The sequence below is a fragment of the Serinus canaria genome, chromosome 2, assembly GCF_022539315.1.
Source record: "Serinus canaria isolate serCan28SL12 chromosome 2, serCan2020, whole genome shotgun sequence".
In the NCBI taxonomy this organism is placed as follows: Eukaryota; Metazoa; Chordata; class Aves; order Passeriformes; family Fringillidae; genus Serinus; species Serinus canaria.
Genome location: NC_066315.1, coordinates 35,611,435 through 35,630,706, shown reverse-complemented (window position 1 = coordinate 35,630,706; position 19,272 = coordinate 35,611,435). Strand labels below are relative to the sequence as shown.

The 19,272-nt window shown below is 38.1% G+C and overlaps 1 protein-coding gene across 3 annotated transcripts in view; it reads left to right on the top strand.

Annotated features, from left to right (window-relative positions):
• The window catches only part of RFTN1 (raftlin, lipid raft linker 1), a 96,062-nt gene that overhangs the window by 23,713 nt on the left and 53,077 nt on the right, over positions 1 to 19,272 (top strand). For all 3 annotated transcript variants that reach the window (XM_018909571.3, XM_009086361.4, XM_018909569.3), the window contains exon 3: positions 16,759 to 16,945. In XM_018909571.3, the coding sequence (XP_018765116.2) occupies positions 16,759 to 16,945 (187 nt within the window). The remainder of the gene's footprint in view (positions 1 to 16,758; positions 16,946 to 19,272) is intronic.

Genomic DNA, 19,272 nt, shown 5'->3' with positions numbered 1-19,272 from the left:
TTGATCCAGGACTCCAGATTGTGGCCTTCTCTTTAAGCAATGAGGCAGCCTGAAAATATGTTCATTGCTTCTGTAGAGGACAAGAACTTATTAGCATTTGCCAAACACTATGCTAATCTTGCTTCCAGTTCCCCAGCTAGCTCCTTTGGCACTCGTTCAGCTATCTTGGCAAAACCCTGGCACGTGTTGCATATTTTTGTCCTGTGTTTTAAACAGTCTTAGTGACTTGGTTTTATCTTACTGTAGTCATACAAGTGTGCAATTTCCTGAACTGAGAACTGACATAATTACTACATGAAATTGCAGCCTGCTTTCTGTGATACAACTTGCACACCCAGCAGACTCCTGGTTTGTGTACAGTAAAGGTTTTGCAAATGACTTGATACTTGTGACACACTATACTCTGTGATAGTCTTAGGAAAAGCAGGGGAGTTTCCGAGATACGAGGTGGCACTTGAGAAGTTTCGGCTGAGTCCAGTGCTTGCTCAGCAGCTGCTGTAGTGAACTGGTGTGGCTCTTCCTGGTACGTGGTAACCCATGGACTGTGATAAGGTCTTGCACAGGAACTGGTTTTTGCAAAGCCTGCTCATTTCATATAAATGGAGCTTCTTTAGTCGAATTGTGCAGAACTCGCAGCTTCTATCTCCCCCCAAATAATCATCCTCTCAACTTGAGACTTGCAGTGATTAGCTACACATTCTTCTTGAAAGAAACAGTCCTTTCAAGGGGAAGAGAATCTCATTAAGCCTTTGCTGTGAGCTGCAGCTCTTGATCAGCCCACGAAAGACAAGCTTGACAGTCATCAGGTGAGTTAAGAGCTGCAAAAATATTATCTCTCTCTGTTAAACAGTCTTCAGTTGAAAGAGTTCATCTCAGTCTGAGAATATAGAGGCTTTTGCATACGATGTGGCACATAAAAAATTAAAGACATCAAGGATGTGAGAAGTCCTAAAGGTGCCACACGTTTCCAAATGAATTGATAAAAGGCCTTAAATCTGAAAGAGAATGAGGTATGAGGTTTACAAATAAACAGGTGGAATTTTTGAGAAAGTTAGAGATAAGCCAGGACATGGTTACTCTAGTGAAGTACAAATAAACAGCAGCCTACTGCTGTAGTTCCTCATTTGCTAAGCCCTTTGTGGTGTTCTCCTATTTGAACAATTGTTTCCTGAATTTCCTAATAACAACTGGTAAAAGAATTGACAAATAGTCCAAAATTGCAGGGGTTAATTCACAAGCAGTTATTGTACAGATTACTAGTAAGCAAAAAAAAAAAAAAAAAAATTAGCATCTACTTCTATCTCGAATCACAAAACAAAAGAACAAAAAGAGAGTGACAGAATAAATGGTCTTTTGTTAAGTTATTGTTTCATAAAGTTTGGAACTGTGTCAGAATTGCCTTTTTTTTGTTTTGTTTTGTTTTTCTTGTTTATTTACTTAGGAATGCTCAGCTCAGATGCAGCATCTGTCTTTCTTTGCAGTCCATCCACCCTATTTTGTTCCAGCTGGGTTGAATGCCTTGATGAAGCCTTTCAAGTAATCAAATAGATAAAATTGGACATATTTTGTGGGATTATTTTCATTGTTCTTCACCACATGTTCAATGAATACAACACTTTTTAATTGCAACACTTTGTTGTTGAGCTGCACTCTTGCACTACTTGTTGTCATTGTTTGTTTAGTTTGGTTTTTTTTTATTATAGTAAATTTTTGTGAAAAATTGGTCTTCTCATCAACAGATACTTTCAGGGTACCCTTCCAGAAACATTGGTGGAAGCTCAGACTACGTTATCAGTGATATTTCATTATTAGCCAGTAGCAGGTCTGGCCTTTTTTGACATAATAGAAGTTAAAAATTCTGTTTTGCAGAATCCATTTAGGACTGGGGAGAAGTGAAAGCATCCTTGACGTGGGCTGTCATATGATTAGAAGTCAGAGCCACGTGCAGCTGCCTGTGACCTCTCTTTGGGTTGCTTTATCAGGAGCAGAAAGAAGACAGTATTAGCCAGGGCATACAGGCATTGTGCTTTACACTTTTTTCTAGTTTTGCTTCTGAGGTATTGTCTGTGCAAGGAGGAGCTGATAGGAATAACAGCCTGCAGGTCTGTTGTGTGGTCACTGTGAATATGCATTGCCACACACCACTGTACCACCTGTAAAGGTTATTTTCTATTCCTTGTAAATAGAACCATGAAAGTGACCTGCTCATTTGCCTCTGTATTCTATTATTTAATCAGTAAGAATGTGCATTTAAGGAATTAATTTTTGATCTTACTAACCCAAAAGGGATCTTATTCAGGGGATAAGGGAAGTCTTAGAGTTTAAGATTGTCTGCGTAATGTTTTTTAATTCCCACCTTCATACCATGAAAGTATTCTGTCCCTGTTGGACAGGACATCTGTTACGTCTTTATTGCATATACTGACTACTTTGGTATTAGATTGTATTTACTTCATTAATTTGTTCCTTAGCAGCTTTGAGGATAAGGTTTCTCTGCATCTTTTCTTTAAATTTCCAATAAATGTTGTAGTTGCAGCACTTTTTCTGATAGAATGACTCTGAGAAATGAGGGTAAAACAATACCCTCTCATAAACTTTTGGAGAAATACTCTGCTACTATTTGCAAAAAAAATTGCAGCAACAACCATTTTATTGCAAACTTAAAAAAATAAACTAAAAAAAATATAATTTGCTATGGTTGTTCCATTGTGATGATGCTTGATTTTGTGGCCATTTTCCCATGACCCATATTAAGCAATGGATTTCCATGCTATCAGTATCACTGTGTGGGAATTCTTCACTCGAAAACAGAAACTGGCTGCATTTTTCTGAAGCGAGGGAGTAGGAGTTCAAATTCTGCAGAGTGACAGGAAAATTTGCTCTAAGCGAAAAAAAGCAGGATTTTTTTTTGCCAAGAAAAGCTTTTTTCTTTAGTAAATCCATCACCCATGCTCTAGCAGACTTGCCTAAAAAAACAAAACAGTACTTTTGGGAAGTGCTTTGTTAACTTCTAACAGCCTTTTCCACTACTCTTTGGCTTTCTATCAAGCATTCTTGCCAAGTTGAAGTGATGTGGTGTGTTTGGCAGTGACATACTGCTTTTAGGTGCCAGTGGTGAACTATTGCTTGCTAGTAGTTTTCAATATTCTGTGAAAGCCTCATCACTGTTAAATACACTGTTAGAGGTGTTACAGAAGGCAATATCCCATAATACCTTTTGCAGGATTTTCTTTCGAGGTGTTTATTTTTGAAGGAATTTTTTTTTGTTAGAGGGTTTGTAGGTGGTAGTGTGATGGATTTTCTGTTTTGTTTCTGAACTGGTTTCCTAGGGAAACGAGAGTTAAAAAAGGCTCACAGTCTGTCTGTCTCATTCCTCCAAATAATTATAACCACACAATTTCAAAGCAATTTGCGAGAAATTTAGGCTGCTCCTAGAGCTGTGGAAACTGGCAGTTGAGCAGAAGACTGAGACCTCTATTAATCAGGGATAGGCAAGGAGAACCAGGATGTGCACTGGCAGCTCACTGGCCAGTGAGCTCGTGCATTGCTCCAGTGTAGCCACATAATCACTGTTTCTCATCAGTTTGAGGAATCCACGAGGTGGGAAGAAAAGAAAACCAAAGGAAAATCTGAGGCTGTGACAGCAAGGTTGAAGAACAAAAGCTTCATTAGTGGGAATCACTCTCCGTTAGCTAATGGAGAAAAACTTGAGTAGGAATTTGTATAATAGCACAGGTAGCAAAAAGTCAGGGAGAAATATTTTATCTTGTACTGATCTTAATCAGATCTTTGACCACCCTTGTGTACCAACAGAGCTGGCAAATCCAAAAACGTGTGGACAGGAAAGTAGGTCCTCTTTGGAATCTCTCACCTCATTTAACACTTAGCTAATTCGTTGCAAAATGACAGATCCATTTCTTGATTCTAACTTTGTGTCTTCTGGAATTAGTTTATCTGGTCACTCTAAAAATCATAAATGGGGTGATACATGACTCTTCTACGTGCCAAATTAATCAGGAACCATTGGGGAATTTGCTTGATAGGGATTATTACTACCCTGTATTTTTGTATTTCCCATGCAAACATTTGCATGTTAAGTCTGTCGACGGTTTCCTGTGATGATTTTGAACAACGAGGCTTTGGACTTGCAAATTTTGCTGCAAATACCAGAACAGCTTCAGTTCCAGCTGGATGGCTCCCTTTGGTGCTGTGGGGTAGCTGAGATGTCCAAGCACAGCTCACCGGTGGCACTGAGGGCACGTCTCATGAGAGTGACATGAGGTCTGCTGGGACAGTAAAATCTTGATCTTGCTTTTGTAGACACAGACTCTTCACATGAAATTCACATACCCTGACAGAGGTATTCTTACAATTAGCAGTGGTGTGAATATATTCTCATTATCGATACTTAAAAAAAAATAGAAGTGTGGGGCAGGAGAGCTGAGAGGAATAGTAAATACTGTAGAATGTTTTCCATTTGGTTTTTCACTGCAGTTCCCCAAGCAGGCCTAGCAATTGGAAAATAAGCCAGGTCTAATTTGCTTTTATTCCTTTTTAAAATTTGGTGTTTTCCTGGAAATTTTGATGGAGTTAAATAGCTCAATTTTGACTCTGATTATAATCTAACAGTTTGTTGTGTTCTGAGTCTTGTGTAGTTGTCCACAGAAGTGTTCATCTTAGAGTTACTGCAGGGTAATGGGTTTTTAAAAAATCCAAATGCATTATAAAAATGCATTTCCTCTGAATTTAATTTACCTGCCCCTGAATATCTCCTGTTTATACTGAATTAATATTTATTTATCAGGTAGCATTCTCTTACCCAAATTTCTTTTCAAAGATGACTAAACCTGTGGCCAAAATCTAATTCAGAGTATATCTTCGTAACACAAGTAACACTGCTTGCTTGGTTATACAACCTGTGTTACATTTCTGGCTGCTTTAACATTTATTTAGTTTTGCCAGTAAAGCTGAAAACAATTTAGCAGACATCTGTGAAAAATCACGGTATTTTCTAAATAGGGGATTTTGATTTAATAGAGACCAAAAGAATAGTGAGAAGTTACACATATGTTATCTTCCAAATGAAAAACATGTATCATTTAGAAGTGTCTTCTCTTTATCTAAAATATATAATATTTCAAGCTAGGAAAAAGATAGAAAGATGAAAGTCACTATGATACTTAATCTAATTTAAACTAGATTTAAGTGGCTAGTATCTATGACTGCCTTTTGAAGAAAAGGAATATCATTGATACAGTCAAGAGATGAGAACATCTGAAACAAGGTAATATATGGACTTTAGAGACAAGATTAGGAAAAATCCCTTTCTAGCTTTTAAAAAAACCAAACAAACTTGGCACGCAGTATCATCCTAAATAAGATTTTACAAGAAAGTCTAAAACATCTATTGGAACAGAAGGGGAGGATGCCTGTGAAGCACTGGCGATATAAAATGACAAGAAACAGAGACCAGCAGGTAACATTTGAATAAAGCCTTCAAGCATTTCTAAAGCTGTCTGTCTTTTTCCGTATATATAATGCAAAGTGTTATGTATAAAATATATATACAGGCATGACCTGCCAAGAGGATTTTGGTTTCCCTGGAGACTATCAGTTCTCAGTTGCATGGGTTGGCTTGGGGAATAAGAGCTATCTTGATAGATCCTAACCTTTCTTCCTGAGGTTATTGGATATGTCGGTAAATTTAAATCTTCCTGTTGAAGGCTGAATTTATAAAATTCAAATTTTTAAAATGTTCTCTCTAGAGTCCAGCTTTTTCTCCTGGCATATATTTATTGTATGAAGCAATTACCTTGTGAATTGGGGAAAAAAAAGAAAATCTTGATGGTAATACTTTGGTGGAATACTTAGTTTTATCCTCTTGTTTGTCTGGCTGTGCAAAGTCATTGACTTTAATCACAGTTATCAGTGCATCATGAAAAATGTGCGTGAGATCATAGCAAATGTATTCAGCCACAATTACTACTTAGTTGACTTATTTCTCCTCCCTTTTCCTTAAATGTTTGAAATCCTCTTGTCATTTTTCAGTTTGGAAACTAGGCTTCAGTCAGTTTTGTAGTTTATAACTATCTTGTGAGTATGGAAAGAAATCCCATGTAATGAATGCAAGCTACTTTGTTCATCTCTGCTTGATTAAAATTGAAAACAGTAATCTTAAGGTTGTTCTCAGTTGGTTTGGATGGAAATACCTAGATGGATATATGGATATATGTACCTTTCTGCTTTTGACCTCCTTTAAGAATCAGCACATGCAGCATTTTATTGATAATAGGATATAGTGATTTGGAAAGCTAAGAAATGCTAAAAATTCCATTTCAGAGGAGATTTTTGTCATTCAGCAAAGTATACCATAAAATTAATAAATTCTGCATAATTTGAAACTTAATAAAGTAGACAATTTTGTACTCATCTGAGGATATTATCTATGCTTTTTACAGTTTTTTTTCTTACTTCAATGCTATTTTCTTACTGCTTACTTTTTGTAAAATTTGCAAAGGAGCCAGTGTTACTTTATTACATTCTGCAGTTCTAAAATCTGAAATGAAAATTTGCCAGAAATATGGAAAGAGCATTGAAGTGAAGCATAAAACAGAGAGGAGGAGAAGGAAAGGAAAAGGAGGGTTATGACAGGGGGAAAAGACAAAATACATTTTAAAGTGTATGGGAGGGAATGAAGATTTGGTAGGCTGCAGAGTTAGCTATGAAACTTGCCAGTATTACTGCTGCTAAGAAAAATGGCAGGCACATTAGTTAGAGAGGGGCTCAAAGCAAAAAATATGCATCAGCCCTCCAGATTTTACAATGCCACCAACTTGTAAGATATCAAAAGATCTCTTCAGTGAGTTGTACTATTTTTTGCTTGTTGGTTATCTCCCCTTTCCCTCCTTTTAAAGTAGTTCATAACTGGCTGCTTGCTGTGAGAGACATGACTTGCTGCACTGCTGGTGGAAGTGATGGGAAGTCCTGTTTCACTGCTGCTTAAGCTGTTAAAGAGAGCAGCATTCAGTGTTAGACTTTGGCAGCTGAAGTACTGCCATCAACAGATTCATTTTGTGTCTGAATTGGATTTAGGAGAGGGAACCAGTACTTTGGGGGGGCTGTGGGGGGGATGGAAATAATGTGAATCATCATGCTGGTCCTTCCTGTAGTTCAGAATTAAACCTTTCTCTCCTCTGTAGTTCAATGTAATACTCATCTTAAAGAACTTATGCAGATAACAAGTCTGTATGGATAAAATGTAACTTCGAACACTTCCTGTGTTTGGTCGGAAATAATTGGCATTTCCTTTGTTTTGTGAAATGTAAATTACCTGTCTTTGGTATCTCTGTGTTTGGTCTGGATCAATTTAGGAAGTAGAAGTAAGGAGGAGGGAGTGACAAATTGAAAAAATAGCATTTTGAAGAACTATTCAAGTGCAGAAGGGATAGGATTTCCTTGGTTTATTTCTGTGCAAGTTTAAATGAGAAGTCCCTCCTCTTTTTCACCTTCTTTAATTTTGCTTTTTGCACAGTCATTAACCCTTTTAACCTCTAGTAGGTGGTCTTCTGTTTGCTCATTTTGTATAATTCTGCCCACAAGCTGATGGGTATAAGTGGTCAATTGTCGAAGTGCTTGTTAATTTATTTAGGTTGCTAAACTTCTGTTCAGTCATTGTTTTTTAACTTAGTGGAGGTGATAGCCTGGGTATTTCCTTTTTTTTTCTGAAACACCAGAAGTTAGGCCATCCGATGCATAACCACATCATTGTGGCAAACATACCCTGTTCTTAAGACACTTTTCTTATAATTGCAAGACATAGAAATGAAACTTTGACTGGGCAACAAGCAAGATAACTCCCAGATGCAATGAAATTGGACAATTGATCAGATAATTTCATGTAGTCTCATTGCATCTGTGAGTTATCTTACTACTTTGTCACTTTGGCTAATGCACGTATCTGCTGTTTGCTAAAGGAAAGAAAAGAGTGTTGATGTATATCTGTGTGTACCTGCGTACATGTATATGTACATTTCTATGTATTTACCTGCGTTCTAAAGGTATATATGCAGTTTCACAGTCTTTCTGTGGCCCTCTACCACTTTAAGATACAGTGCTTTGCTTTTGAATATCTTTAACTTCCATTATTACATTTTCACTAAAAGTAAACACTAGGAGCTTATTGAACAGACACCTTCATTTATGAAGCATTGATTGCTCTTGCATATTCATCCTTACTTTCTTTTATGGGAACATTTATTGTATTTTACTTCAAGATTGAGAGAAAAACCACTGAGAATGTCATTTAGCACAACTGAAAAATCCATGAGTTATATTAGCATCCAGTATCTTGCCTCTGTTGACAGTCTGAGGAGTAGTGCACCAATACTATCCATCTTCTCTTTGAAATTAAGGAACCTATATATGCACCTCATGGAAGCTCAAGCTCTGTTCAAAAGGAAAAGAGACTGTAGTACAGCTTGTATAGTTGTTGCTCCAAAGGCTTGAGCTATTAGCTCATTGAATTCTAGTGTATTTCACTAATGCTAGTGTTTCATGGTAATTCAAACTAATCATGGCAATTCAAACGCTAATGCTAGTGTTTCACGGTAATTCAAACCTTCTTAGAGTGTCACAAGTACCATATATTTTCTGCTAGGTTAGTTATACTGCTTTAACATCTGTTTGGTAGGTTTTAGTTCAGAAACAATTATTGGGAACTCATCACAAGACTTGCTAGAAATGCATTTACTGTTTTATGTTCTTTAAGTTACATTATTGGTAGGTTTGTCTTTATTTCCATTAGAAGTATTTTGATAGCTTTGTGTTGGTTGGTAGCAAGAAATGATTTGTGGGTTGAGTGAGGAAAGAATAATTATAGTTAAGTGAGAGTAGCATCGTTGCATTGTCCTGGCCCAGAGACAATTTGTGCTGCATGAAAGAGAGTTCCTTAGCATTTGTAACAAAGAATGAAAAATTTGTAATAAATGGCTTAATATTTTTTGTGTGTGTGAGATTGACACTGAATGGAAATAACCTTCTCTCAGGATGAGTCTGTAAGTGTTTTGAGAATATTCAAGTATCAGTTTACTGTCTTCCCTCCAGAGTAACAAATTGGCCATAGCAAGCCTGAATAGTTGGAAAGGATGATTATCTGGATTCCTTCAGCTGTTCCAAACTAACTGCTGAATAAGTCAGTGAAAACTGCCTTAAAATCTTTCTTATTTATAGTACAGAGTGGGGATCTTTTCCAGTCTGTCCTGCATTATAAGAGAAAAGCCAACACTTCACAATAGGTTGTTAACCTGCACCTTCCTTCACTTAGATTCTGATGCTCCCCAGCTCTTTGAGAGGGGCTGCAGTACCATTCAGCCCTCAGGGCCTGAACAGAGAAACCCAAGGATTCTGGGAAACCAAAAGGTGGCCTGACAGGATGGTCCTCCATTTAGCAGTCAGTGTTCAGGTTACCCAAACCCACTGCTCCTGGTGACTGGTTTGTTTCTGTATCCTGCTTGTAACTGTGCATCTTCTGTCAGTGCAGTTCTACCTTCCATCAGGAAATGACAATTCCAGTAATACAGGTAATTCCAAAATTTCAAGTGGGGTGGAAATTCATAGAAACACTGAAAACACTGTGCTTATTTAACCACTTTGATCTTGTAAAACATGAATACTTTACTTTTATTTCTGAACATTATCCAAATTAAAACCTTTGCTGCAGTTGACATGTTCTTACCAAAAGTTTTAAGGTAGGTGAAACTGCATTTTCTCATGGTGAACTTTTTAGTTAAATTTCTTTGGCTGGTCCTAATACAAAGACAGTGTTTTGCTCTTCTAGAAGTTAGACTGCTATAGATTTGATTTCTTTAAATTAGATTAAAGTTGCTAGAAAGAAATGGATATTAAATTAAGGAACAGCAATCTTCATACTAAATAGAAGAAGCATGCTCGCCTTGCAATTCTACAAACAATCAGGGTTGTTATAAACAGTCATAAATGTGCTTGCGAAGGGCCCTGTGTGAAAACATGGAAGATTTTGTGGACTTGAGTGCTCTCCTACGTGCTCTGTGTAGTGCAGGAAAGAGATTTGGGTGCTTTGGAAGGACAGGAGCACAAAACCATGCTGAGTAGGGAGGTGCATGGAGGTAGTGAGCAGGAGTGACAAAGTATGTAGTGTGCCTGAATGTTTGCTTCTTTATAGCTCACAGGCTCAGGCCTGCTCAGGGGCAGCTATGTGGCTTTGAGCCCTCAGTGGGGGAGGGAGAGCTGCGCTGAGGTCACCCCTGTGACCCTTCTTTCAGGAAGTTCCCTCTTCTGAGGAGGGCTCCATGAACCCTGGGCTCCCCTGGGAAGGACGTCATTCTTTCTGTGAGTGACCTGAAGCATCTGTAGTTTGGTGGAAGGGCCTGCAAGATTTGTGATGCTGGACAGAGGAGGTTCAGGAGGAGCTGGAGTGGGCCCACAGGTCGCTGGCTGTGGGTGCCTCGAGCAGGAATTGCTCACAGGAGCGGCCATGGATTGGAAACAGTCTCATCCTGAACTTTGAAAAAGAAAACAGTTGGACCTGTATTTCTTGAAGGGTCTGAGCCTGATAATACATGTTAGGCCTGGTCATAAGACATGGAGTGCAAGTTTGTGGGTGACAGCAGGCTGAGTGGCGCTGGTGACACACCTGAGGGATGTGGTGCCATTCAGAGGGACCCTGGACAGGCTAAAGGAGTTGGCCCGTGTGAACCTCATGAGGTTAAAGGAGCCAAGTCCCACACTTGGGTCAGTGCCACCCCAAGTACCAGTACGAGCTGGGGGTGAAGGATTGAGAGCAGCCTGCTGAGAAAGGCCTGGGGATGCTGGTGGATGAAAAACTGGACATGACCAATCAGTGTGAGTACAAAGCATCCAAAGCAGAGTGGCCAGCAGGTCAGGAGAGGGATTCTGCCACTCTCCTGTGCTCTGGTGAGACCCAAGCTGCAGTGCTGCATCCAGCATGGGAAAGACATGGATCTGTTGAAGCAGGTCCAGATGAGGTTCACAAAGCAGCTCTGAGGGCTGGAGTACCTCTCCTATGAGGAAAGACTGAGCCAGTTGAGCTTGTTCAGGATGGAGAAGACCCCAGAGTGACTTTATTGTGGTCTTTCAGTACTTAAAAGAGGCTTGCAAGAAAGGTGGAGACAAACTTTTTGATAGGGTGTGTTGCAGTAGGAGGAGGAGTGATGGTTTTAAGCTAGAAAGATAGATTTAGATTGTACTTAAGGAAGACATTTTTTTACAATGAGGATGGTGAAACACTGGAACAGGTTTCCCAGAGAGGTGGTGGATGCCCCAACCCTGGAAACATTCAGGGTCAGGTTGTATGGGACTCTGAGCAACCTGATCTAGTAGAACAGATCCATGGGCCTTGCTGTGGGAATTGGACCAGATGATCTTTAAGGAGCCTTCAACCCAAACTATTCTGTGATTTTATGAAATAGGAGTAATGTGGATGCAGCTACTGGGTAACTGAGTTGCTACATCACTTAATAGTGTGGGTCTGTTTGCCAGTCTGCCTTTGTTTTAGACCCCGCGATGTGTCACACCTTGAGCAAAGCGTTTTCTTCTGTACCTGGTATGGACAGAGAATGTGCCAATCTATGTACCCACAAATTTGATCTTTGGTTGTTTTAATGCAAAAGCAGAGGGACTGGAACTAGATGATCTTCCAAGTCCCTTCCAACCCAAATTATTCTGTGATTCTATGAAAAAGGCTTATTTAATGTTCCATAATAAATTGAGGAACATTTAAAATGCAGATGAACATGAAAACTTTAAAAGGTAACAAGGGATAGCTAAAAGGAGTCCCCATTATTTTTGTGGAACATTTTCACCTGTAATGTGAACTGTCATTAAGGGCTCCATCCGCCTTTAGCAGCTGTGACTGAAATAAGAGCACAAAGGCTTAATCAGAAAAACATGTTGAAAAATGAAGACCAAAAAATCCCAACAATGAATTTGTTTGGTAGGAGTAAGCAAACTAAGTTAATGTTACAGGTAGTAGATAGACAGGATAATAGAAATTTAAAGTAGAACTATTATGTTTGCTCTTTTAAATAAAGTATTAAGGATATGTGCCAAGAAACTAAGACCCAAATTTGACCTCAGATTTGACCATTTCAGTAAAGAGAAATTAAATAAATGCCATTTTGACGTTTAATTTTTCAGCTTTTCTGGGGCATAACTATCACACATAATAGGAAAGTTAAAAAATAATAAAGTTCATTTTATCTTTTTCCTAAATATAAGTGTTAGAAAGAGGAAGTTGCTGTTTATCAAATATAATAGAGTTAAAATCTCGTAATCTGTTGAGTATATATATTATATAAAGATGTTTTCTATTTGATGATGGGTGTCATTAAGCCTGGGCTAATAGGTGAATCCAGGGATTATTTTATAAGGCACAGTATACCTTTCTTACTTCAGAGTGTTGGTTTACAGCATCTCAAAGGTACCCAAATCTATTGTTTTAATATACAAAAATCAGACTACTTTTTATAGATGGTCGCTGTAACTCTCTTAGTATTTGATCAGGAAGTATCTCCCTTGTTAGTGTGGACTATAGCACAGCTGTCAGAGGTCACATGAGATGCTTCAGTTTGAAGCCAGTCAGTGGCTGTCTGTTCTTGGTGGTAGAAGCCCTGGATGATCTACTGGGAGGGAAAGGGGAGCTCCTTAACACAGGAAGAAGTCCTCTTCAATATCTGTCTTCCCTGTCTTGTTTCTCAGCCTGCTCTTAGTCCCTGGGGATCCTGGCAGTAGACTGTGCCTCCATTCTCTTTTTCCCATAAATTGCTTTTTGGAGCTACAGAAATGGATACTTTCAAATATACATGAAAACCTGTAGATTTTTATGGAAATTCACCCCACTTATTGATTTCTCTGTGGTAAGATGAGGATAAGTGAGAATATCTGGTCAGGTTTTAACGTTAGCATAAAGAATGCACAAATCCCTAGACCCAGGAAAGTCACCTTATGGGTATCAGTTGAATAACACAAACTTTCTTTCTTTTCAAAGAGTCTGTAGAGTTGTAGTTTTCTGTATGTATCAGACAACAAACTATTTTGTCTGGTGATCCAGTCCAAAAGCAGCAGGTGCTATTATTTCCGCCTTCAGCTTTAACCAAAGTGAAGAATGTGGCTTCTTTCATTTTCAAGTTTCTTACACACTCATCTAGATGGATAAACAAAGGAATCTTCTGAGGCCACACTGAGAAATACAACAATAAATGTGCAAATATGGACCAGAACCTAAAACTTAGAGCCAACTGCAGTTCAAGAGCAAAAAAGAGACTGATAAAAGAAGTCAGCATTATATTTTGGCAAGATAAAGGCTTATAAGCATTGGTGTTATACAAGTTTTTATTTGGTTTTTCATTTAGTCTTTTACCTTACACAGGTCCCTGTTGTACACAATTTTGGTCTTCCTTTTGCTTCCAAAATGATATAGTTAGAATTCTCTTTAACAACTAAACCAAGCATTTTAATATACTTTACTGGAAATTGGGTAAGGCTTTCTGAAAATGTTAGCATTTTTCTGAGGTAAAGTAAGGAAAGACTAGATTGACAACTGATTTAATAAATTAGATGTTTCCAAGGCCAAACTTACAGGTATGCACTGTAGAGGAATTAGCTGAAGAAATAACTGAAATTTTATAATTTAAGATTGAAGACTGTTGAAGAATGAATACAACTCTAGCAAAATGTGATATCCTTTTTTAACCTATATTGAAAGCGTCTTGTGAGATTGTTAGCCCAACTTAATGCCCAGAAAGTTACTGGAATAAATCTGTTATGAAATATCCAGAGGATGATGTGTAGCAGGAATTTCTGGGGAGGAATGTGCACAACTCAGACCACTTGCAGAGTACCAAGAATGCACAGCACAGATCTGTAGGTCCAGAAAACTCATAGACCTTGTGGCAATCAGTTGTCTAACAGGAACTGTCTTTTTGCTGTGAAGGATCTCTAGTCCAAGGAGAAATTAGCAATAGTTCAGTGTCAAACCAAAAAGATGTATTAGTTGTAAGGCTTAAAATTGTTCTGGTCAGAGTCTGTTAAAATTCATAGTTTCCATTAACTACTGCAGCAATGATTGCTGAGTATGTTTATTACAGTTTGCCAGTCTGAGAAGTGCTGTTCATACTGTGAAAGTCAGAATCCAGAGTGGCCCTTGAGAACTGAAAGAAAAATCCTAAAATTCACAAGGAACAGGAAAATTGGCCACTGTTAGTTATGGGGAGAAGAATTTCCTTTGTTTTTTTTCCCCTGCGATGATGTAAACTGATATAGGATGTAGTAAGTGTTAAGAGTTTTCCATTCTACAGAGCATTGGTGAGGCTTATGCTGGATCACTGTGGTCAAAATTAGGTACTATACTTGAAGAAAAATGTGGACAGTTGAAGAGAATCAGGAGAGAGCATCAAAAGTTACTTAGAAATACAGAAGACAGGAGAAGAGGAGCATTGAAAGGATTGAGTTTATACAGTATAAAGAAAGTAAGATTAAAGCATGAATGGTGTTAGGAGTTATGAAATGCTGTTGCAGAAAAGAAATCCTCTAGTGGGAAAGTAGCAATCATGAATTTAAGAGAGGGAAATTTAGGCCACGTGCTAGGAAAGGGTTTTGAGTAGGAAGAATAGAGAAGTGCTGAAAAATGACTTAGGGGGAGTTTCCATTACTAAAGGTTTTTAAAAATAGATGAGAAAAGTGGAGAAACAACTAAACTAGAACTGATCCTGCCTCTAGGTAGTAGGATGAACTAGCTGGATGATCCCACCCATCTCTATTTTCTATTACGTTTCTTTTTTAATTGAGTTACATCCCAAGGCTCCCATTACATGCATTTCCACACTTTTTCCTCATGTTTAGCTTTTAGGAGGAAGCAGCCAGTCTCCCATGTTAATGACTAGACTTTTTACTAATCTTACTCAAGCTATCCTCAGAAGAATCCTGGTGCTACATACGTACTCCAGGCGAGCATCAGTTTTCATAAGGGATGGTTAAAAACTGGAGCACTATGACCAGAATTAACAGTACTGAGTAGTGTTTAGTCATTCCATTGTATCCAGGTAAACCCCTCCTTTAGAAATTAATTAGTTGCAGTGTAGTCAAAAGTATTTGGAGTCTCTGAACACAAGAGGTAAAATGGAGTTCTCTAAAATCTGGGTTTCCCTATTTTTATCCCCAGTGGGCTCCAGTAAGTAACTGTTTGGGTTATTGTTTATTATGCATTATTCATTGTGCCGTCTCTTTTTATGACTCTGAAGTGATTTGTATGCTGTTGTAGAAGGTAGAGCCCTATTGTCTGTCAACGTGCATGTTGCTTGGATCTCATTTTATTTGTAAAAATAATAAAAAAATTCTACATCTTAAACTCCTGGTCAAAAAGTTCCATTATTCCCTTCTGGAACATGGTCTTATATGAGGAAAAAAACATACCAAGCACATCTATTCTATTATTATTTAAATTATTCCTTGGTATTATTTGGTTTGAATATTTATTAGTTTTTTGATAACCCCTTAAATTATTCATAAAGGGTAGCCATACGGTTTGATGGAAAAAGCAGTACAATGAAACCTTATTTTGCATTGCCTGCTTATTTCATACAAACTATTCTCCAGTGCTTTTTTTTTAGCAAAGGCTTGCAAGGTGCTGGGAACATTTGTTGTGTTTCTTTCAGCATCCCCTCCCTCCTGGTTTCAGTGGGAGGGAAGAACACCCAGAACCTCACCACCCTGTATGCCCTGGTGTGGTTTAGATGACATAATAAATATCCTCCAAGCAAGATGGAAATGAAGAGGCAAAGGTCAGGAAAGAGAGATGTCGTTTCCCATAAAATATGAAAAGTGTGTGAGGAATTACTGATGTAGAGAAGAAGAGAATAAAAGATTGTTTTAGGTGATTTATGGGATTTTCTTTTGAATCCCACAAGACTCCAAAGAAATAAGGGCAATTGCTATACTGACTGAAATATCCACGTGTATGTCAAGTGTGTGACAAGAGTCAGCAACAAATTCTTGACAGGATGGCATAAAACCTTGCAGTAAGCAGATTGGGAAAGGATTATTTTCATATACTATGTCTCATCTCCTCCTCTAATATGTATAGGTTTGCTTAAACCTTGAGGTATAAGATTTAGTGTTTATTCTAAAAGGTTTCTCATTGCTATAGGTATGCATCACTCAACGTTCCTATTATCAATATACCTACATAATTCTTTTCAGACATTTTGGCAGATAGTTGGTTTCATCAGCATCTTGCATCAGTGATCTCTTAGACTGATTTTGTGTAGATTGATGCTTCTTTTTATAGCTTCTGAATTTGACATGTTCTGCCCTCATTGACTCTTTTCTCTTGTTTTGTGTTTTTGACTCATGGCTCACTCTTCTTTACTTGCATTACTATGACAACTACTAAAATCTAGAATATCTTTTGACCAACTGCCTTGTTTTTATTAAATTCTTTGACTTATTTCTGCCAGACTGTGTAGTGGATTTGGCATTTTAATGTATCTGATTTCTTGTTTAATTGCATGAGTCTCTTGTGTAATACAAGTCCTTCGCCAAGACAGCCTGTTTAAAATGTGAAATACAAAATGGGTCTCACGAAAGGTCAGTTTTGGTGTTAATATTGTAGATCAGTGTGAAGCTTACTTGACTCTGAAGAGCCTGGATTTTAAAATACATTATAGTCCAGTGTCAGATTATTGACCAATTTCTTTTCCTTTCCAGCTGAGCTGCCAGGATCATCTGCAATCAAGCTCTCCTCCTTGTATGATCTTCCAGCTCAGCTGGAAGAATTGTACCAGCAGGGCTTTGTCTTGGCTGCTGTCCACCCTTTTGTGCAACCAACTGATGAAAAAGAGAAAACTCCCCAGGAACAAATCTTCAGGGCTGTGCTTATCAAGAAAACAGAAAGGTAAAACACTTCCAGTGAACTGGGATAAAAATAGACAATGTGATTTCCTGCTGAGTTTTGACCTACATCAGGAAATTATAGCAGAGTTTACTGTGCAAGACTTGATTTTTTTTTTGTGGGCTTGAATAGGCTTAACATGTTCTTCATGTTTACAATTTGTCTGCAGTTTGGCAGGCGACTTGGAGAATAACAAGTTGAAATATGCTCTGTATTTTGGGATGTGTTGTCATGAGAGGCAAACAAACAAGCCCTGTGCACGACAGTTTGTGAGGATGGTCTTGTTGGTACCCTTTAAAAATTTATTAGATTAAATTATGACAGGGGAATTGTTTGCTTAGAAAAGGCATATTTTGTGTTTAGACGGTCACAGTTAATGCAATTAATTTGAGAACTGTAGTACGAACGCATACTTCTTAAATTTATGCATAGACTTTAGGCCCTTCTTTCCTCTAAGCAATACAACTTTTAGTCAGTGCAAACTCCATAAATAAAAAGATTGCTTTCCTGCTTTGTGCACTTATTAAAATGTATTAAGAATATTTTACATAAAGTCTGAAGATAAATAAAAAAACAGGAATTGTTCTTTTATGATTTAATATGATTTCTTAAAACAAAAAAATCTAAAGGATGTGCTGTTAAATAGCCCAGAAGAAAATTGAAATGTGGAAATTTGTACACATAGGATTTTTGGTTAATGATTTCAAACCTAATTTAATACTATCTGACCACCCCCAATTCTGCAGCTACCCTGTATTGTTGCAGCCATTCTCTCCAGTTTCCTACATCAGCTGCATTCCCCAGTCAAGCCCTTCTTACCATGACCAATTCTGAAGGCTGGCAGATAATTAAACCTCCCTCTGCCAATCCTAGTCCCTCTCTTTGTGCTGATGCTTGAAGGAAAGGACATAGCTGGTTTATACTTCTATTTAAAAAGCAAACCATTCACCATTCAGTTTGCTTCAGCCTGGTAGCCAGTTGATAGAGGCTATGGATAGAGTTGAAATTCAGCCTCTGACCTAAGGAAAAAGTTTTGCATTTTGTTAGCAAGTGTATGTAAGCGTTAGGTGTCACAGGCAATTTGAGCTTCTAAAATAACCCTTAATTTGCCTTGACTTGATTTTAGTTTTATTAATACAGAACTTCATGCTGTCTTGCCTGTTATTATTGTTTAAATGGCTTCCAGTTTTATGGTTAAAGCATAGAATATTTGGCTGAACAATGGACTTGTTGAGTGATGGTGGGCTGAGACTGCGTGGTTTTGTGGCCTTGTCTCCCCTGCCTACACATACTGCAAGCAATGAAAGTATTTACATGCATGAGTTTGTAATGTTAAGTAAGTACTTAAGGACTTCTGTTGGTTAGAGGTCTTGAGGGTTCAACATCTTCTAGGTCTGAGCTCTGAAGGCCTGTCAGGGAAGAGCAGATTCCTTCTCAGTGATGTGGCCCTCAAGCCAGAGTGCTCAGTGTCACTGCTCTCACACTGTGTCCAGTAGTTCACATCTGTGCAGAGTGATTGTGGAAGAGTACAAAATCTTAATTGCCTGCTCAGTCACTTGGGTACCAGTGTCACACACTTTAGACAGCTGTAAATGACTGTACAAAAATGAAGACAGTAGAGAGTCTTGAACCAATTATATTTCCTTTTACAGTCACAGTCCATTTCTCTGCATTTTCTTATCTGACGTTTTTGACTGCCTAGGGAAGTGGAAGAGACGTGGTGAAGCAGGAAAAAAACAAGGACCAGAAAGGGAAATTACATCAGTTTGATGCTTCATGTAGCTTAAATGTTCCTGAGTTTGGCTGAGAGTATGGAAGCAGCTTCTCCCATAGTGTGTGGGTGCAACAAATATTTGCATTGCCAAGTGTGACGAAGAGAGTGGGTGTTGAACAGATTTCAGATAACTATGGCCTGCATAGAGACCACCTGTATCTGAACTGCAAGTTCATGTCATTCCACAAACAGCTGGGGACTAAAAATATGTAACAGTATGAAGAAAAAAGATATACTGTTAATTTTTTAAATTAACCTTTCTCATTACACTGCTGATAATGATGAAATTATGTTTTTCCCCCTGAGGACTGTCAGGTGTCTTGTCATCTCAAGGCAGTCTCTGTATATCATCACAGTTAAATCATGGGTAGAAATTAGGTCTGCTTAGGCTAAGATCAGATGAGTGTTTATTTCTGTCATAAGATTTTAGGAGTAAAAGTAGTCCAGCCACAGTTGTAGGATCATTGGTAACATCATTTATGCTGTGGAGTACAAATCCATCCCTTTGGTGGTATGGTGTTCATGGGGAGCCAAGAGTCATTAAAAACTGTATCTT